This window comes from Trichechus manatus, unplaced genomic scaffold (assembly GCF_000243295.1).
Source record: "Trichechus manatus latirostris isolate Lorelei unplaced genomic scaffold, TriManLat1.0 scaffold00076, whole genome shotgun sequence".
Taxonomy (NCBI): domain Eukaryota; kingdom Metazoa; phylum Chordata; class Mammalia; order Sirenia; family Trichechidae; genus Trichechus; species Trichechus manatus.
In genome coordinates this window covers 12874667-12895443 of record NW_004444012.1, presented here as the reverse complement: position 1 = coordinate 12895443, position 20777 = coordinate 12874667, and the positions used below count along the sequence as shown (strand labels likewise).

The window sequence follows — 20777 nt, the reverse complement described above, 5'->3', positions numbered from 1 at the left end:
TATTCTATTCATTCATTATTAGACACTGAGGATATTTTCAGGTTGTCACTCTGTTAAGTAATAATTTAAAACCAAATACTCCATTTCATAACAAGTTGGAATTGTAGGAGAGGGCTTATTATGGAAGCAGGGTGGGGTTAGCTAGGTTTTGAGGGCTTCCTGGGGCTTGGACATTTTGAATAATTCTGCAGGCTCAGGGGGCATAAGGGCTGTCCCTAGTTGTTGGGTACCTGGCCCCAAGGCAATTAGGATAAGTGCATAGTGGCCAAGGAGTATGAGAATCTGGTAAGTGGTTGGATAGTAGACTTAATCAGCTGCTCAAAAAAAGGAATGGACTGGCTTCCAGCCAGGTACTCAAAACTGGGTCAAGACGTATTTAAAGAAAGAAAACGGTATTCCAAACCTAGGGTTGATATGGCAAATTTCTCCATAATGTCCTCAGGACCCCAGGCTCCTTCGGGTCCACTGCTTTGCTAACCTTAGGGTGTAGTTCTTCCTCTCATGGTTCAAGATGGCAGCTATCATATCCTCATTCTAGTTATCAGGATGGAAGAAGAGACAGAAAGAATACGAGTAGAAAGAAAGGGGGACAAAGGGTGGGCATCAGATATCTTAAAGGAAAGTTCTCAGATACCATTTCCATTGTACATACATTGGCCAAAATTTTGTGACATTGTCATACTTAATTTAAAGGGAGACTGAGAATGTGGACTTTATCTCGGTAGCATGTGCTCAGATATAAATTAGAGGTTTTATCATCAGGAAAGAAGGGAGAAAGATATTCAGAAACAACTAGCAGACTCTGCCAGAGACTCATACCTTATCTGATGGTACAAAACACTACCAAAAACTAGAGAGAAAAAATAATCTGGTCACAAAGGATGAAAGAAATAATATGAAATAAAACTACACACTAAATTTAACAGTATGAGAAATGCCTATGCGTAATAGTTAAAAGCATTGGAGGAAACACATCTGTGCAAAGGGTGGAGAAATAACCAAAAGTTCTAAAGGTGGAGGGAATATTTTTTGATAAGACAGGGGCCAAAGGCAATATTGATCAGGTATTTTATGGCAAATAAAAAGAAACAGTTTAAATGAGCAATAATTGAACTCATACTGTTTCTCACTTCCCATTAAGACAATAAACTTAACAAAACAAATAGTTTATCTTTGCCTATTTTATTTCTTCATATGCTTTCAACTCCTGAAAGATTTATGTTATCAATTTTATTGCTTTTGGCAGTATTTCAAGGCTATATATTGCATCTGGCTTTTTCTATATATACATAAAGACATAATCACTTTTGTCTGAAAACAAGTGTAGTTATGATTCACTATGTTAACACATACATACTGTGTATGTCAGAAAAATTTCCTAAATACTGAATATTCTCTTCCAAGAAATCCCAATGTACACAACTTGGTGTAAACTTATTTAATCCTTTTAATAATTAAGATCCACAAACAAGCTTGGCACCTATATAAGAAACATAGTCAACTGAACGAAACTAAGATAAAGTGTCGAAAGATATTGTTTAATTCAGGAAAAGATTACTAACATCTAGTCTTTTTCTATTAACAAGTTCAGAAGGGTTTTACCACAGATGTGAATATAAATAAAAATTATATGGGAAAAATAAAAACTCTAAAATGCTGATGCTGAGGTAGTGCTAAAATTTTATATTATGAAATTAGAGTCATGGGAAAAAAGCCAGGACCCACATACACTCAAATGAATCTAAACATTAAAAAGAAGTGTACATTTTTTAGTCACCCTAGGCAAGTCACCTCTCAAGGCCTTCATTTCAGAAACCATGCACAAATGAAGTCTGAATTATTAAAATGTTTTATTTCTCAATTTTAAGAGAGAGAAATTACTCCATATTTTTAAAGTCAGAAACAGTAATTCAGAACTCAATTATAGCATTCTAAACTTTCTTAAATGACTAGAATCATAAAAGTTAGCATCCGCAATATTAAACCTTGAAATACATGTGATATATACATACATATATATGTAATCAGAATGTTCATACCAAAAAAGCATTTGAGAGAGAACTTTTTATGAAGCATGTTTCAATGACAATTACTCCATAAAAGCTGTGCACTCAGAATTTGTGAACGCAATGTTAGAAGCTGAGGGAAAAATCCAGCCCAAATGCCATTACACAGAGCCAGAAAGATTCTGAATTTCCTAAAGACACATTTTGAGGAAGAAAAAGGTGAATTCTTCCCCATTTTCCCATCCCCTAGTCCCAAAGGGGAGCATTTTAAATTATGCACATCTTTGTTAATATTTTATAGAAAATACTAGTGCCCAGATATAAAGACAATTTAACTTAGTATTTCCTCTTCAATTTGTTTTTTATAGCAGACATGTTAATTTCATTTTGAACGTGGTATGCTAAATATCCTGAGCTTCCAGGAATGAAGTCATGTAGCTCTCCAAGGAATTTCTTCATGGCATCAATTGATATATAACCTATAAAATAAAAAAATATAGATATATTTAAGTCCTATCATGCTATCTATTTTCCAGTGTTTTTGATTTATTACAGTTAAGGTTTCTAAAGAAATTTTTTTTTAAAGAAGTGAAAAGAAATAATAACAATGAGAAGAGAGAAGACTCTCCATGAAACCCAATAATTATCAGGGAATTCCACCCCACCCCCCAACCCTTGCCTCTTTTAAGACACAAATACTTGATTAATCACTTTGACTACTGAGAGTGTGATCCAGGTTGGGGCTGCAGCATAAAAGTACCTAGGTCATAATGACTGGGAAGTGTGTCTGGCTTAGGGTATAATTACTTAGAACTATTATCCAACTAGCTACTAACAGCACACACTGCTCATCTTCTCTAGGAGAGCGGTCAACACTTTCCTGCATGGCCAACACTGGGATAACATTGTTTCACACAAAAAAATTAATGGGAAAATCTATATTATTGCTTAGTCAACAAAGGGTATGAGTGTGAATAATTTTGATGTCATTAATAATCTAAAATAAATATGAGGACTATCAAAAGGAACACCTAGAGTGGGAAAAGCTTAAGGACTCAATGACTTTAAGCAACACTAACTTGATAGCAGTTGCTCACTATTTGAAAGATTATATTTTATGTGTAATGTTAAGTGTTTGTGGTTTATACTAAAACTGAAACCTAATTTAAAAGTAAATACCATATTAAAGATATAATCAGTTCAAGAATGACTGAATTTAGAGCAACTCCACCATCAAGATCAACAGAGTATCTACGCATACAGTTTGATTGTTTATAATAGTAAATAATAAATTCAGTTAATATATTAACTGTGAATCTAATCATATAAAATTGATTAGTATCTTTAAAGACATTTTAATCATATTCATTTACTTTAGAGGATCTCTTGAAGCACTACTGCTATACTCCACATGAGTTCACAATCTTTGCCTAATGGCTAAGTTTCTGGGTAAAATAAACTAGTGCAGAAAAATAGTAAAGCTTAGTTAATTGCACATATACACTGTGCAAAGTTTCTAAAAACATGTGTGAGGAGAATAGAAATAACAGCTGTTGTTGTTAAGTGCCATGGAGTCAGTTCACAACTCACAGCAACCCTATGTATGACAGAATGAAACACTGCTTGGTCCTGTGCCATCCTCACAATAGTAGGTATGTTTGAGCCACTGTGTCAATCCATCTCATTGAAAGTCTTCCTCTTTTTCGCTGACCCTCTACTTTACTAAGCATGATGTTCTTCTCCAATGACTGGTCCCTCCTGATAACATGTTCAAAGTAAGCAAGACAAAGTCTTGCCATTCTTGCTTCTAAGGAGCACTCTGGCTATTCTTCTTCCAAGACAGATTTGTTCATTCTTCTGGCAGTCCATGGTATATTCAATATTCTTCGCAAATACCATAATTCAAATGTGTCAATTCTTCTTATGTCTTCCTTTTTCATTGTTCAGCTTTCACATGCATATAAGGCAACTGAAAAGCCCATGGCTTGGGTCAGCCACACCTTAGTCATCAAAGTGACGTCTTTGCTTTTTAAGATTTTGAAGAGGTGTTTTGCAGCAAATTTGCCCAATGCAGTACATCATTTGATTTCTTGACTGCTGCTTCCATGGGCATTGATTGTGGATCCATGTAAAATGAAATTCTTGGCAACTTCAATATTAACTACTACATCAATAAAAATACTACTGTGAAGGATGGGACATTTATAGCATCAGAAATGGGTTATAGCAGCAGTTTGAAACAGTTATGACTTCAGGTTGAAATTGAAAGAAACGTAATTTAAACTAGCTTAAACAAAAGGGGAATTTACTGGACATTGACATGTCAACTAAGCTGTGAGGAAAGCAGGCATATTGCTGAACCTTAGGAGTAACTGAACCAGCTATCATGGCTCTCTCACGGGTCTCAATTTTTTTATCTGCATGTTAGCTTCATTTTCCTGTCTTGAGGCAAGTTGGCTTTCTTTACATGGTAGAAAACATGGCTACTGATAGCCCCCAAGTTTTATGTCTTAGAACCATATTAACTGAACAAGAATGACTGGATTCACTGGTTCCATGTGTAAAAATCCAGAGAAAGAAAACTGTGAATAGTTAGGTGCCGTCGAGTTGGTTCCGACTCATAGCGACCATATGTACAACAAAACAAAACACCGCCCGATCCTGTGCTATCCACACAGTCATTTTCATGCTTGAGTCCATTGTTGCAGCCACTGTGTCTATCCATGTCGAGGGTCTTCCTCTTTTTTGCTGAACATCTGCTTTACCAAGCATGATGTCCTTCTCCAGGGACTGGTCCCTGTTGATAACATGTTCAAAGTAGATGAAATGAAATCTCACCATTCTCACTTCCAAGGAGCACTCTGGCTGTATTTCTTCCAAGACAGACTTGTTCGTTCTTTTGGCAGTCCGTGGTATATTCAATATTCTTCATCAACACCATAATTCAAAGGCATCAATCCTTCTTCAGTCTTCCTTATTCATTGTCCAGCTTTTGCATGCATATGAGGTGACTGAAAACACCATGGCTTGAGTCAGGTGCACCTTAGTCCTTAAAGTGACAACTTTGCTTTTAAACACTTTAAAGAGGCCATTTGCAGCAGATTTGCCCAATACAATATGTCATTTGATTTCTTGACTGCTGCTTCCATGGGTGTTGATTGTGGATCCAAGTAAAATGAAATCTATGACAACTTCAATCTTTTCTCTGTTTATCATGATGTTGCTTACTGATCCCGTTGTGAGGATTTTGATTTCATTATGTTGACGTGTCAGCCAAACTGAAGGCTGTGGTCTTTGATCTTCATCAGTGAGTGCTTCAAGTCCTCTTCACTTTCAGCAAGTAAGGTTGTGTCATCTGCATATTGTGGGTTATTAATGAGTCTTCCTCCAATCCTGATGCGTGGTCTTCATATAGTTCAGCTTCTCAGATTATTCGCTCAGCATACAGATTGAATACGTATGGTGAAACGATACAACCCTGACACACACCTTTCCTGACTTTAAACCATGCAGCATCCCCTTATTCTGTTCAAATGACTGCCTCTTGGTCTATATACAGGTTCCTTATGAGCACAATTAAGTGTTCTGGAATTCCCATTCTTTGCAATGTTATCCATAATTTGTCATGATCCACACAGGTAAACATCTTTCTGGTATTCTCTGCTTTCAGCCAAGATCCATCTGACATCAGCAATGATATCCCTTGTTCCACGTCCTCTTCTGAATCCGGCTTGAATTTCTGGCAGTTCCCTGTCGATGTACTGCTGCAACTGCTTTTGAATGATCTTCAGCAAAATTTTACTTGTGTGTGGTATTAATGATATTATTCACTCCCAAAGCAACTGTTGTGAAGGGCCAGTGCAGTCACTAGAGGGATGTGGGGGTACCCACCGCACTCCCTGACACTGTCAGAGGTGGTGACGCCAAAATGACCCCAGGATCTGTGGCAGCACCCAGAGGAGGGGCTGCCAAGGTAGTGGAGTCACTAGGGTTGGTGTTACCCGTCACCAGTGTGGTAACTTGTCACTTCCCACCTCCCCTCACCCCCCCCTTCACCAGCCAGTCAGGGTGCAAGCAGCTGCACGGCAGCATCCACCATTGGGCAGAGAGAAGGGTCTCCACCTTGGTTAGTGGGAGAGGGGAGGAGCTGCGTGGAGCCATGGGGATGGGGCTGGGACAGGCGCGGTGGGCCAAGCGGCACCAGTGCTGGGCTCTGTGTGGAGGTGGGCCAGGCCACTCCACCCATGGGGGGTTAAGGGAAACCATAAATTACTGCACTGGGTGACACCAACCCTAGTGATGCCACTGTGAAGGATAGGGCAGGGGCAAGGTCATGTTTTATAAAATGACTGTTTTTGTGTTATCCAGATGAATTGGGAAGAAGAAAGAAGAGTTCCTTGGGAAAGGCATTCTTGGCAGACAGTCCTATAGGTGTCTGTGATAGCCTCCCAGATGGCTCCAAATGATCCCTGCCTCCTGGTATGCACTTTTGTAGTCCCCTTCCACATTGTGCTTCGGTTGTTCTATATGATGGCACGTCACTTCTGAGATTAGGGTATAAAAAAAGACTGTGGCTTCTGTCTTGGGCACACACTTTCTCTCTGGAATTTCTCACTCTGGGGAAAGCGAACTACCACACTGTGAGCATCTCTTAGGAAAAGGCCTACTTGGCGAGCAGTTGAAGCCTTTGTCCAAAAACCAGCAAGGAGCCAAGGCCTGCCAACAACCACATAAATAAGCTTGGGAGTGGATTTTCCAGCTCTGGTTTCACCTTGAAATGACTGTAGCCCCAGCTGACAACTTGACTGCAACCTCATTAGAGACTCTGAGACAGAACTACCCAGCTAAGATGCTCCTGGATTCCTAACCCTCAGAAACTATGAAATAATACATGTTTGTTGTTCTAAGTTGCTAAGTTTTGGAGCAATTTATTACACAGCAATAGATAACTAATATAGTATCTATTATAGGTTTCCAAACTTTTAATTATCAGAATCCTTTGGCTTGAAATTTTTTGCCTGCAAGATATTTACAATTATTACTAATTGTTTTCTTACTTTTAATAATCACACATGTCAATCAGAACTTCTTATGAGTAATAACCAGTGATATCATACTGAGGGAATTTACTTCCAGTCAAAAGGAAAAAACAAACAAAGCAAACCCCTTGATATTTTAGGGGACATTTGGGAATGTCTGGACATATATTTGGTTGTCACAATGTGGGGGAGGGGTGCTACTGACATCTAGTGGGTAGAGCCATGGATACTGATAAGCATCCTACAATGCACAGGAATGAACCCACAACAAGGAATTATCTGGCCCAAAATGTCAACAGTGCTGAGAATGAGAAACCATGTTCTAGGGCATAACTCCAACCTGTATTTACTATAGGCAAAGAACTCAATTAATTCCATTTTCAGAGATTTAAGTCATTGAGTTTAACCCAACCTATAAAGGGAAGAGACAAAAATTGATACCACAGCTCCAATTAGAACTCTTACTCACTAAACGTTTAATTAACACAAGCTGACTTTTCCAACAAGAGTTATTCCTTCCTGTACAGAAGATGGCATAATAAAAAAGGGAAGTACTTGTCAATTCACATCTAAATTAAAGATAAAGAATTATCTAAAAAATGAAACTTTATTCCAAGAAAATACTATTAAAATATTTAATGTAGAAATACAAAGAAAGGAAATAATTATTCAACTGAGCGGATGAAAAGATCAGGAAATTTTACTTTAGTTCTACCTATAAAACCAACAACAGGTTACTACAGGTTAAAATTATACTTAAAAAATTCTGATTAATGATTATTCCTAGTTTTTTTTTTTAGTTTGTTTTTAAATAACACTGTCATTTTTTTGAACAATTTCTTTATCCAGCAATGAAACACAGAGCAGCATTGTTACATTTACTAACCTAAGTATATATCTTTATTATATGGTTAAGATTAATACTTATCATTGCTCTTTTTAATATGTTATTAAACATTTGGTTAGTTCAAATGAACATTAGATACTTTGTAACTGGTACAAAATCTAATACTAGTAATATCCCACAACCATGGTTTAAGGTACCTGTATTTTATCTGAATATTTAGGCCTAGGGATTTTAGACAAGCAAGAACAAATTGGGGCAGCAATCTTAAGATTTAAGTACTTCTACTTAGTTCACTGGAAACCCTGGTGGTGTACTGGTTAAGAGCTAGGGCTGCCAACCAAAAGGTTGGCAGTTTGAATCTACCAGCCGCTCCTTGGAAACTCTGTGGGGTGGTTCTACTCTGTGCTATAGGGTCACTATGAGTCGGAATCGACTCGATGGCAACGCATTTGGTGTTTTTTTTTACTTAGTTCATTATCCTTTGCTCCTGAGAGTCCCAGGACTGATTTTTCTACTGTCATGGCTGGGTAGCAGTTTTCTTTGATTTCTCCAAGACTCAGCCCAAAACTACACATTAAAAGTTCTTTATTAAGTGCTTTTCTAAAGGCTATTTTCTATTACTCAAATGAACAAGAAGGAAAAGAATGATAAACAAATGGCTAGAAGAAATGATTAGATGGGATAGTGATATCAAAGAAGACAGTAATTTGTAGACTAGTTGTAAGAAGTAGTTTTGATACTGCTAAATGAAGAGAAAAATGATAAATACATAAATAATGTTCAAAAACCTATACTTATAAAATTGCTGTATTAAAAAAAATTTTTTAACCTATTTTTTTAAACTGTTACCAATGACCCCACTGAATACTGTCCAGATGAAAGTATTCACTCAGCACTATCCAAATTCCAGTGGCCACTTTTCAACTGGTTTCCTTGGTTCTAGCCCCTCAATGTCAGTCTCAGTCGTCTTCTCTTTGTGTAGGGCACTAAGGTGGGAAACCCAAACACTGAGTCCATGAACACCTGGGTGATCTATGAATGGGCTCCTGAGCATCTGTGAGCCTTTAAAATTATACGTACAGCTTGTGTATGGGTGTGTGTGTGTGTGTGTGTGTGTGTGTGCGTGTGTGCGCGCGCTAGAGAAAGGGCCTATGTTTCATCAGATTCTCAAAGGAGACTATGACTGGGGTTGTCCGTATAGTTTATCTTCCAAATTGGGGCACTGCAGAGTAAAAAACTGATGCCAGGGTAAGGGCACAAACTGGGACTGACTCAGGTAAACAGGGACGTGTGTTCACTCTACCCTCAGACTACTGTTGTAGCACAGAAAATATGGGGCTTATCATTGGGTCAATTTTGCAGTTTAATTTATTTAATACGTGAATGATGTCTCCTCCATTACTGTGTATAATAAAGGGGCCTCTATTTGCTAGGCATTTGAAGTATAACAACAGTTTCATTCTACATCATGTTCCCTTGTTTCTTCCCTATCTGAGTTTACTCTAAATTTTATTTTGAACTACCTGTTACCATGTTGTTCACTGGGTAATTCTGAAGAGGGAAGTACATCTGCTTTTCTACAACTGGAGTTCTTTTAAAATGCTCTTCTGTGCTGTAAAATGAAACATACAGAAAGTTACATTTATATATATATTTTTTTCTTGGATTTGCCTTATAAACAAGAAATTTTTCAAGGCAATATGTATAGTAATTTAACTGTTCTTTGATCAGACATCAGTCTTATGGGGTAAAAATGTTAAATGTGAACTTCTTTTGTGTTTCTAAGCAATCCAAGGGCCCATATAAATATTTTTGGTTTTGTTGGCCACATCACAAAACAAAATTATTAAGCATATAAGAGGCCTGGGTCTTTTTCTCAATATTCCTGAAAGTACAATAATTCAATAATACCTCGTGATTAGATAAAATACACACACACACATAATCTTAAATACGCCACAAGGAAAGTATAGTAGAATCCATTTTAAATGATCAGAGCTTTTTTTTTTTTTAAATTTAGCATTCAAATAACTGGAACTCTATTAACTGATACTTCCATACTTTACCACAAGTAATAAATGATGTCTGGGAAAACTATGAGGTACAATAAGATTCTGAAGTGACTTCTGAATTAGGAAAAAAAAAGTTGAATTATGCTTAGTGTGGTTGTGTAATATAATTATATTCTAATTTTTTTAAAGCTAAGCAGTTTTTACTTAGAATATTCTCTTTTCTGACTGTGCCAAATAACAATGGTTACTATATTTAGACTACATATAACCAATAGATAGCTGATAATGTGGTCTAATACAATTGCATAAAAATAAAAAACCCAATAATTTAAAAACTGGAGTCCTCCTGAAATTTATTATTTTCTCAAAAAAGTTTAAAATTACACAGAATGGTAGTAGAATGCTTTATTTTCAATTTTAAAAAATTAGATTTTATTTAAACTCTTTCAAGAGAACCTATAGCTCAGTTGGGTGAGATGCTACAAATAAAGCAAGTTAGTGCTCCCATAAATGTCAGGGACTAAAAAAGGATACTAATTATAATAATATGTATTATTTAACCTGGCTCTAAAAGCTCTGGCCAAGCAATGAGAGATGGGGCAGGGGAGGAAGAGATACCTACTGAAAAGGAAGAAGGAATGCTTTCATTATTTACACATGATATGCTTATGCACCCTGAAAAACCAAGAATCAAATGAAATATTCTTAGAATTTTAAAGAATTCCAAGTGGGTAGATATCAAACAAATACCCCCAAAATCAATAACCTTCATATATACCAGCTATAACTAATAAAAAATAAAATGGAAAAATTCATAATAACAATAAAACACAGAAAAATCTAGAAAAACCACAAGAAATCTGTGAGTCTATATGCATAAAAATAAAAAACTTTACTGCTAGAAAAGAAAACAAATAATGACCAAAAAATGCATCCTCATGGATAGGAATATTGAAAATTACAAAGATATCAATTCTTCTCAAATTTAAGTTTAATACAATTCTCAATAAAATCCAGGATTTTTTTTTGTATTTAAAAATTTTTTTAATTGCCAAGAAGATGTGCAAAACTTGGACATTTATATAATCCTGTGGAGGGCTGACCACACAATTGTGTCAATGCCTGGATATTTCTCCACTGTTGCTGTTGTTAGTTGATATCCATTCAATTCCGACTCATGGTGACCCCATGTGTGTCAGAATAGAACTGTGCTCCATTGGGTTTTCAAGGCTGTGACCTTTCAGAATCAGATCGATAGGTCTTTCTTCAACAGAGGACGCAGCAATGGGTGGAGCGAATCAGGAAGAAAATCAGCACCCAGACCCTATTCCGATGCTACAAGTCCAAAAAGAACCGTGTCACCTCGTGTTTCCTGGCTGCCTTCTAGAATTTTCCCTCCCCAATATGCTTTCTCGGCCACCATCTTGCTGCCCAAATCACATATAAGCCCTGCTTCCCCGTAGCTCGGGAAGCCAGATCTAAGGAACTTCCTCCCGGCTCCATGCTCTGCGCGTTGCAATAAAGTTACTTTCTCTTTCTCAGAAACCGATGTCTACATCATTAGCAGGTCTGAGCATCTGGACAAGGATCCACCTTCTCAGGTTTGGGAACATTTTTACGTTCCAGGTGGGAGACCGGGGTTCCATACCAATATACCCATTCCTGGCACTTCATATGGAGCAATTAGCTAACATTTCCCTTGTTTTGTTTAACCTGGAAGGAGGAGGAGGAAAACAAAGAAGGTACTGTTTGTCCTGTGTGGAAATATACTCAAAACAAATTGATAGAAGTGAATGTTCTCATATTACCTTAAGCAGTCTACTTGACTACATTGTCTAAATGATCTTAAGTTGTTTATAAAATGCAGAAAGGCAAATAAAACATATTGCATCCAAACATTTGTGGAGATCTTTTGGATTTTGCTTGATTTTTTTAATTATCAGTGAGGACTGCATTTATTGGAAAATAGCCAGAATTCACACAACTGTGTTCGTCATATTTTAAAAAATGTCTGTGCTCAAGTTTTGAGTCAGTAAAATACTCCATCTTCCTGTAAGTCAGTTCAGTGGAAGAATGTGAGTAATATTTATGGCATGTAATTCATCTCAAAGAAAATTGAAATTAGTTTACCATTGTTTTCTTTTTTTTTTATTGTTGTGCTTTAAGTGAAAGTTTACAATTCAAGTTAGTCTCTCATACAAAAAGTTATACATACATTGTTTTGTGACCCTACTTGCTTTCCCTATACTGTGACAGCACACTCTTCCTTTCCACCCCAGACTTCCCGTGTCTGTTCAACCAGGTCCTGACCCTCTCTGCCTTCTCATTTCACCTCTGGACAAGAGTTGCTCATTTAATCTCATATATCTACTTGAGCTAAGAAGCACACTCTCCACAAATATCATTTTATGTCCCATAGTCCAGTCTAATCTTTGTCTGAAGAGTTGGCCTTGGGAATGGTTTTAGTTTTGGGCTAAGAGGGCCTGGGGGCCACGTCTTCCAGGGTCCCTCCAGTCTCAATTGAACCGTTAAGTCTGGTCTTTTTACTAGAATTTGAGTTCTGCACCCCACTTTTCTCCTGCTCCATCAGGGACTCTCTGTTGTGTTCCCTGTCAGGGCAGTCATTGTGGTAGCCGGGCACCATCTAGTTCTTCTGGTCTCAGGCTGATGAAGTCTCTGATTTATGTGGCCCTTTCTATCTCTTGGGCTAATACTTTCCTTGTGTCCATGGTGTTCTTCATTCTACTTTACTCCAGGTGGGTTGAGACCAATTGATGCATCTTAGATGGCCGCTCGCCAGCTTTTAAGACCCCAGACGCCACTCACCAAAGTGGGATGCAGAATATTTTCTTAAAAAACTTTGTTATGCCAATTGACCTAGATGTCCCCTGAAAGCATGGTCCCCAGACCCCTGCCCTTGCTACTCTGTCCCTTGATGTGTTTGGCTGTATTCAGGAAATTTCTTAGCTTTGGTTTAGTCCAGTTGTGCTGACCTCCCCTGTAGTGTGTGCTATCCTTTCCTTCACCTAAGGTAATTCTTGTCTACTTTCTAGTTAGTGAACACCTATCTCCATCCATCCCTACCCTCGTACTCGTAACCATCAAAGAAGGTTGTCTTCTGTGTTTAAACTTTTTCTTGGGTTTTTATAATAGTGGTCTTATACAATATTTGTCCTTTTGCGACTAAGTTCACTCAGCATAATACCTTCCAGATTCCTCCATGTTATAAGATGTTTCACGGCTTCATCATTGTTCTTTATTGTTGCATAGTATTCCATTGTGTGAATATACCATAATTTGTTTATCCATTCGTCCGTTGATTAGCACCTAGGTTGTTTCCATCTCTTAGATATCATGAACAATGCTGCAATTAACATGGGTGTGCGTATATCTATTCGTGTGATGGTTCTTAATTCTCTAGGATATATTCCAAGGAGCGGGATTGCTGGATTGTATGGTACTTCTATTTCTAACTTTTTAAGGAAGTGCCAAATCGATTTTCAAAGTGGTTGTACCATTTTACATTCCCACCAACAGTGTATAAGTGTTCCAGTCTCTCCACAACCTCTCTAGCATTTATTTTGTTGTTTGGATTAATGCTAGCCTTGTTGGGGTGAGATGGTATCTCATTGTAGTTTTGATTTGCATTTTTCTAACGGCCAATTGATCGTGAGCATTTCCTCACGTGTCTGTTAGCCGCCTGAGTGTCTTTTTTGACGAAATGCCTGTTCATATCCTTTGCCCATTTTTTAATTGGGTTGTTTGTCCTTTTGTTGTTGAGGTTTTGCAGTATCTTATAGAAAATCTAGGATTGTAGAGCTTAAGAAAAATAATTATAAATTTCACCTGAACAATGAGTTAGAAAATCTAATAGCATACAAGTATGAGAAAAATAAATATCTAGGAATAATTTTAATAACAGAAGCACAAGATGTATATGAAGAAAATATGAAAAAATTCCTTGGGGGCCACAAAAGAGAACTTGAATTAAGTGGGGAAAAAATGCCATTTTTTTGGATAGGAAGACTCAGCATCACAGATATTCTTTCTAAATTAATCTATAAATTTTTTGTAATGCCAATAAAAATAGCAACAGGATTTTTATTTTTTGGAACACGAACAAACTGATTCTAAAATTCAGATGGAAAAATAAACCAGAAAGAATAGCCAAAAATTTCTGAAGAAGAGTAAGGAAGAAAAACTAGCTCTAAATATTTGGTCATATTATAAATAATTAAAACAGAATGGTACCAGTATATGACAGATAAATGGAATAGAACAGAAAGTCCAGAAATAGACCCAAACACATACAGGAACTTAACATACAATAAAGGTGGCATTTCAAGACAGTAGAAAAAAAGATGAATTATTCAATTCAATACCTACAAGTGGGTGGCTATATGGAAAAAAATAAAGATGGAGTCCTATCTCACACTTTACACCGAGATATATTCCAAAAAGATCAAAGATTTAAATTAAAAAACAAAGAAACTATATATAAATTACACATGTAAAAATTGTTGAACTGGCAAATGTTTTGTTATATATATTTTTACCACAATAAAAAAAATAGTAAATAAAAGAAAAAGAAACCATAGGAAAATGTTTTTATAACATTAGAATGGGAAGATTTTCCTAAGTATGACACAAAACACAGAAAGCCATTCAATACTGGTAAGTATCACTCTGTACAATTAAAAATTCCTGCATGATAAAACCCAACACATTTAAAGTCAAAAGACAAACAACAGGTTATGAAGATAATTGTACTTTATTTTACGAAGAACTAATTTCTCCAAAAAATAAAGGGTTTCTAGCAAAACAAAACAAAACTCAACAGTAAAATGTGCAAAGGATGTGAACAAACAGTTGACAGAAAAGGAAATACAAAAGGTTCTTGCACATATAAAAAGATGTTCAACCCCACACATAATAATAGCGATACAAATGAAACTAGTGTGAGATACCATTTTACACCTATCAGACTGGCAAAGAACAAAACATTTAATAACACAATGTTGGAAAAGGTATAGCGGAAAGTAGGGGCACCAGCCGTCCCAGTTTGCCCTAGACTGAGAGGTTTCCTGGGGCATGGGGATTTTCAGTGCTAAAACTGGGACAGTCCCAGGCAAACCAGAATGGTTATTCTAGCCTGGAAAAAGCACTTGTATACACCATTAGTAGGAGTGTAAATTGGTTTCAGCTTTATGGGGGGCAATCTGACAAGACCTATCAAAGATACAAATGTACATGCCTTTTGACATAGTAATTTCCTTTCTAGATATTACCCTACAGATACTCACACATACATGCAAAATGGTATGATTACAAGATTATTTACTGTAATTTAACAGCAAATTAGAAATGAGCTACAAGTCCATTAAAACAAGAGACTGATTAAATAAATTATAAATCCAAAACAGTGGAATATTATATAGTACAAAAATGAAAAAGCTCTGTATGTTGTGATATGGAATGCTCTCCCAGGTAAATTATTAAATGAAGAAAGGCAAGGTACAGAAAAACATTTATAATTTTTTACTATTTGTGGAAAAAAGGAGAAAAGAAATAATATTTACATGAATTTGCTAGTAAATGCATCTGCACGAAACTGGTAACATCGGCTGCCTCTGGGAGGAGAATTGTCTGGCTAGGAGTAAAGGAGAATGGAGACCTTTCACAGTACTCACTTTTACACATCTTGGATTTTGAACCATGTGAACGTATTACCGATGAAAAATAATTAAATTTTCAAAACAGAAAAATAATAAATAGGTACAAATAGCTAAGGAAAAAATTTAAAAGAAGAGGAATGAGTGTGAGACTTGCCTTCTTAGGCATTAAAACACATAAAGTTATGTAATTTAAAGGACTATTCCATTGATATAAAACTAGGTCCACAGATTAATGAAATAAAACAGTCTACAAACAGATCTTCATATACTTAAAAACAATATATGACCAAGAGAAGTCACAAATCAGTAAGAAATAGATTTATTATTTAAAAAAACTGATAGGAATTGCTTATTTGCAAAACAAATAAAAATAAATTTAGATCTTCACCTCATACCATACAACAAAACAAATATCTACAGAGTTAAAAACCTATTTATAAAAACTGAAACCACCAAAAAGATAGAAAAAAATTAGCTGACTACTTGCTCTCTGAATGAGAAAGGGCTTTTTTGATAATAAAAATAGAAGAAATTATAAAGGAAAAGTGATTAATGATGTAAAAATTAAAAGCTTGGAGTTCTCAAAAAATACAAACCAGACAACAAATTAAGGATACAATATGACACAAATATGGCAAAAGGATAATATAGCTATTATACAAAGATGTCAGACAAGTTGATAAGAAAAACAGTAAGACCCTAATAGAAAAATGGGAAAAGAAAATAAATAAATAAGCCACAGAAATGGAAATATAAAATGCTAATAAACAAATGCAAAAAGGTTCAAGCTTATTAGTAATCAAAGAAAAATGCAAATTAAAACAAGATGCTGCTTTTCATCTGTTAGCAAAAGATTTCTAAAAATAGTAATACTTAATGTGTTGGTGAGGATGTGATGAGACCAACACTGATGATTGCTTAAATTTGTTCTTTTGTGGGAAGCAACTGACAATATGCATCATAGCCTTTAAAAAAATTCAGATTTGTCTACAATGTAAATTCCACATCTAAGAGTTTATTAAGAAAATTGTCTACAGAGTTGAGAAATATTTATGAAAGATGTTCAAGAGGATGTCAAAAGAATAATAAATTGTAACCAATTAAAATATATAACAAAAAAAGAAGACCGTTAAACATATGGTGAAATATATACAGCCATTATAAATCATAATATCAAATAAGGTTTTGAACATAGGGAGCCGCCTATAGAATACTAAATGGAAAATCAAGAGACAGACTATATATGCAATAAGACCTCAACTCTATCAAATGTGTGTATTTGTATAAAATGAGAGAAATGTGCTAATGTTAATGGTGGTTATCTCTGAGTGATGGAATTGCTTGTAATTTTACTTATTCTTTTCCACATTTTCTATTCTGACAAATTGTATAATTACATTTGTAATAACAAAGTAATTAAAAACAAGAAAAATAAAAATTCATACAATTTTCAGAAGATTCTGGAAACATATTGGAGGGAAAACAGAATAGTGATTAAGAATGTGAACTATGGGTCAGCCAGACTTGTGTTCAAATTCAGCATCACTATCTGAATATTAGGAAATGATTTAGTGCTCTGAATCTGTTTCTTCAATTGTAAAATGGGAATAGTAATATTTATCTATCTCATAAGGTTGTGAGAATCAAATGAAATACTGGATGTGAACTGCTTAGCTCATAAATACATAGTATTTGGCAAGTGGTCAATAACTAGTTCATCACTTAGTAAGTGTTCAATATCAATAGTACTCTAACTAGTAGTATGCCAACAAAATAAATTCTTCTTGGGTAGGGCCAGACTATATTTTATCCATGTTCACACTGCACCCTCTGGTGGTTCCACAAAGAAAGAGCTCTAGGTAGAAACCTACCTAAGGTGTTTATTCATAACTTTTGTCCATTTTTGTTGTTGTTTTTGGATTAGACACATTTTTCCTAGATTTTTTAGACCTCTTTATATATTAAGGAAGTCAGCCTTTGTCAAATATTTCGCCCAGTGTATATTTTTCTTTTGACTTGGCTTACGGATTGTTTTTTGTTTTTGCCATGTACAAGTTTAAAATATTTTTGGTGGTCATATTTCTCAATCTTTTCCTTTATGGCCTCTGTGTTTTTGCAGTACAGATTCATTTAGCCATGAATGAAATTTAGGATTCTTTTCTTCTTCCACTCACCTTTCTACCCTTGTAATTAAAGGACAAAAAGTATGAAAATAGCAGCAGCAACAACATGAATTGGAGTGTGTTCTACGTTAGGTCCTTTGGGTTGTAAAAGGCAGACTTACTCAAGTTACCTGAGGAAACCACTTCAGTGTCTAAGAAAGAGGATACATATGGACTGGTCTAAGGCACAGTATCTCTCTCCCTCTTTCTATTTCTTTGGGGGCTGGATGGCCTTTACTTTTCTTTACACATATTTTCCATTCTCTTCTGTCCATCAATCAGCTTCCTTTGGTTCCTCTGTAGTTTGCATGTGGATTTGACTTGGTCTAACTCTAATTCCACCATTAAATGAAAATTCTTTCCATGTTTCTTGGTACCAATTTCAAGAGAATTAGCTCAACTCATCTGTTCAAGGCAGGCTATCCAAGGTATAGTTTGCTGGTCAGCTGATTGGAGAAGTTGTTCCTGGATCTGTTACTTCACTAGGTCCAATGAGCTGTGACTACAGTGGGGCGGGAGTCATATGGCTCACAACATTCCTTGCCGAAAGAAGGATCCATGGATGAAGTAGTGACTTATAGAAGGGGTTATGGGTGGATTTAATGCAAGGTATTATTACTATTTTGAACATTTTATAGTGCTTTAGGTAAAAGTTTACATAGCAAATTAGTTTTCCCATCAATATTTCATACACAAATTGTTCTGTGACATTGACAATCCTCACAGTGTATCAACACTCTCCCCATTTCTTCCCTGGATTCCCTGTTTCCATTCATCCGGGTTCTCTGCCCCGCCCTGCCTTCTCATCTTTGCTTTTGGGGAAACGCTGCCTTTTTTGGTCCAGTACAGTTGATCATTCTAAGAAGCACATTCTTCATGGGTGTTACTATTTATTTTATAGGTCAGACTATTATTTGGGTGAGAGGTAGCCTCCGGAAGTGTCTTTAGTTTCTAGTTAGAAGGTTGTCTTAGGGCAATAGTCTCAGAGGTTCCTCCAGTCTCTGTTAGACCTGTAAGTCTGGACTTTTTTTTTTTTTTTATGGATTTGAGTTATGTTCTACATTTTTCACCCATTCTAACGGGGACGTTCTATTGTGATCTAGGTCAGAGTGGCCAGTAGTGGTAGCTGGGCACCATCTAGTTCTGGTCTCAGATTAGAAGAGGCTGTGGTTTATGTGGGCCATTAGTCCCTTGGACTAATTGCCCTCTTGAGTCTTCAGTTTTCTTCGTTCTGCTTTGCTCCAGATGGGAAGAGATCAACAGTTGCACCATAGATGGACGCTTGTGAGCTTTTAAGACCTTGGATGTTATTCACCAGGATGCAGAACACTGTCTTTATGAACTGTGTTATTCCAATTGACTGAGATGATCCCTGAGATTATGGTCCTTAGACTTTAAGCCCAATAGCTCAGTCCCGTGAGGTGTTTGGTTATGTCTAAGAAGTTTCTATAACTGTGCACCCTACACGCTCTATTATATATATGAATATACATGGCTGCTCTTACAAATATGTATATAGAAATATCCACGACCATATCTATATGAGCACGTGGGTATAGTCCTGTACAACTTCTCCTGCCTATTTAACATACATACCTATGTATCCTCAGTAAATTACTGTCATTACTGTTGTTGCAGGATTGTATATGTTATAGTATTTACAATGGTTGCCCTTTATTCCTGCATACCTATCAGTATCTTCCTTTATCTTGGTCCAGTTGTGCTGACTTCCCCCATATTATGTATTGTTTTCTTTTCACCAATATTTCTAGCTTTGTTTATCTCTTCATGTGTTTGTTAGCCTCTTGAATGTCCTCTTTGGTGAAGTGTCTGTTCATGCCCTTTCCCTATTTTTTAATTGGATTGTCTTTTTGATGTTGAGGTGTTGAAGTTTTCTATAGATTTTAGAGATTAGACCCTTGTCAGATATGTCATTGCCAAAAATTTTTTCTCAGTCTGTAGAAAAAAAACTTTATTTTTTCTTTTTACTCTTTTGGAGAAGTTTTTTGATGAGCATAGGTATTTAATTTTTAGGAGGTCACAGTTATTTGGTTTATCTTCTGCTGTTTGTGTATTTTTAGTTATGCTTGGTAGTCTATTTATGCCATAAATTAGGGTCTCTAGCTTTGTCCCTATGTTTTCTTCCTTGAATTTTATTGTTTTAGGTTTTACATTTAGGTCTTTGATCCATTTTAAGTTAGTTTTTGTATATGGTGTGAGGTATGGGTCCTGTTTCATTTTTCTGCAAATGGATATTCAGTTTTTCCAGCATCATTTGTTAAAGAGACTATCTCTTCTCCATTTAATAGACTTTGGCTCATTGTCAAAGATCAGCTGTCCATAGGTGGATGAATTTACTTCTGGATTTTCAATTCTGTTCCATCGGTCTATGTGTCTGTCATTGTACCAGTACCAGGCTGTTTTTACTACCGTGGCTGTATAGTAGGTTCTGAGATCATGAAGTGTGAGGCCTCCTACTTTGTTCTGCTTCTTCAATAATGCTGGGCACCATCTAGTTCTTCTGGGGTCTCTTTCCTTTCTATATGAAGTTGGTGATTAGTTTTTCCATCTCGTTAAAGAATGTTGTTGGAATTTGGATAGGGATTGCATTATATCTACAGATCCCTTTGGGTAATATTGACATTTTCACAATGTTAATTCTTTATCCATGAGCATGGTATGTTTTTCCATTTATGTAGGTTTCTTTTGGTTTCTTGCAGTAGTGTTTTGTAGTTTTCTTTGTGTAAGGCTTTTACATCCCTCGTTAGATTTATTCCTAAGTATTTTATCTTTTAGGGGAGGGTATTATAAATGGTATTGTTTTCTTGATTTCCTTTGCACAGTTGTTTTTGTTAGTGTAGAGGAATCCAACTGATTTTTGTATGTTGATCTTGTACCCTGCCACTTTGCTGAATCCTTCTATTAGTTCCAGTAGTTTTCTTGTGGAATCTCTGGGATTTTCTATGTATAGGATCATATCATCTGTGAATAGGGATAGTTTTACTTCTTCTTTACCAATTTGGATGCCTTTATTTC

General features: G+C 36.1%; 1 protein-coding gene across 1 annotated transcript in view; it reads right to left on the bottom strand.

The window, feature by feature from the left end:
- Window positions 1-2342: 2342 nt before the first annotated feature.
- The window catches only part of TERB2 (telomere repeat binding bouquet formation protein 2), a 43636-nt gene continuing 25201 nt past the window's right edge, over window positions 2343-20777 (bottom strand). The window contains exons 5-7 of the mRNA XM_004380741.1: window positions 15484-15554; window positions 9416-9504; window positions 2343-2485 (exon numbers count right to left, since the gene is read on the bottom strand). Of these exons, the coding sequence (XP_004380798.1) occupies window positions 2343-2485; window positions 9416-9504; window positions 15484-15554 (303 nt within the window). The remainder of the gene's footprint in view (window positions 2486-9415; window positions 9505-15483; window positions 15555-20777) is intronic.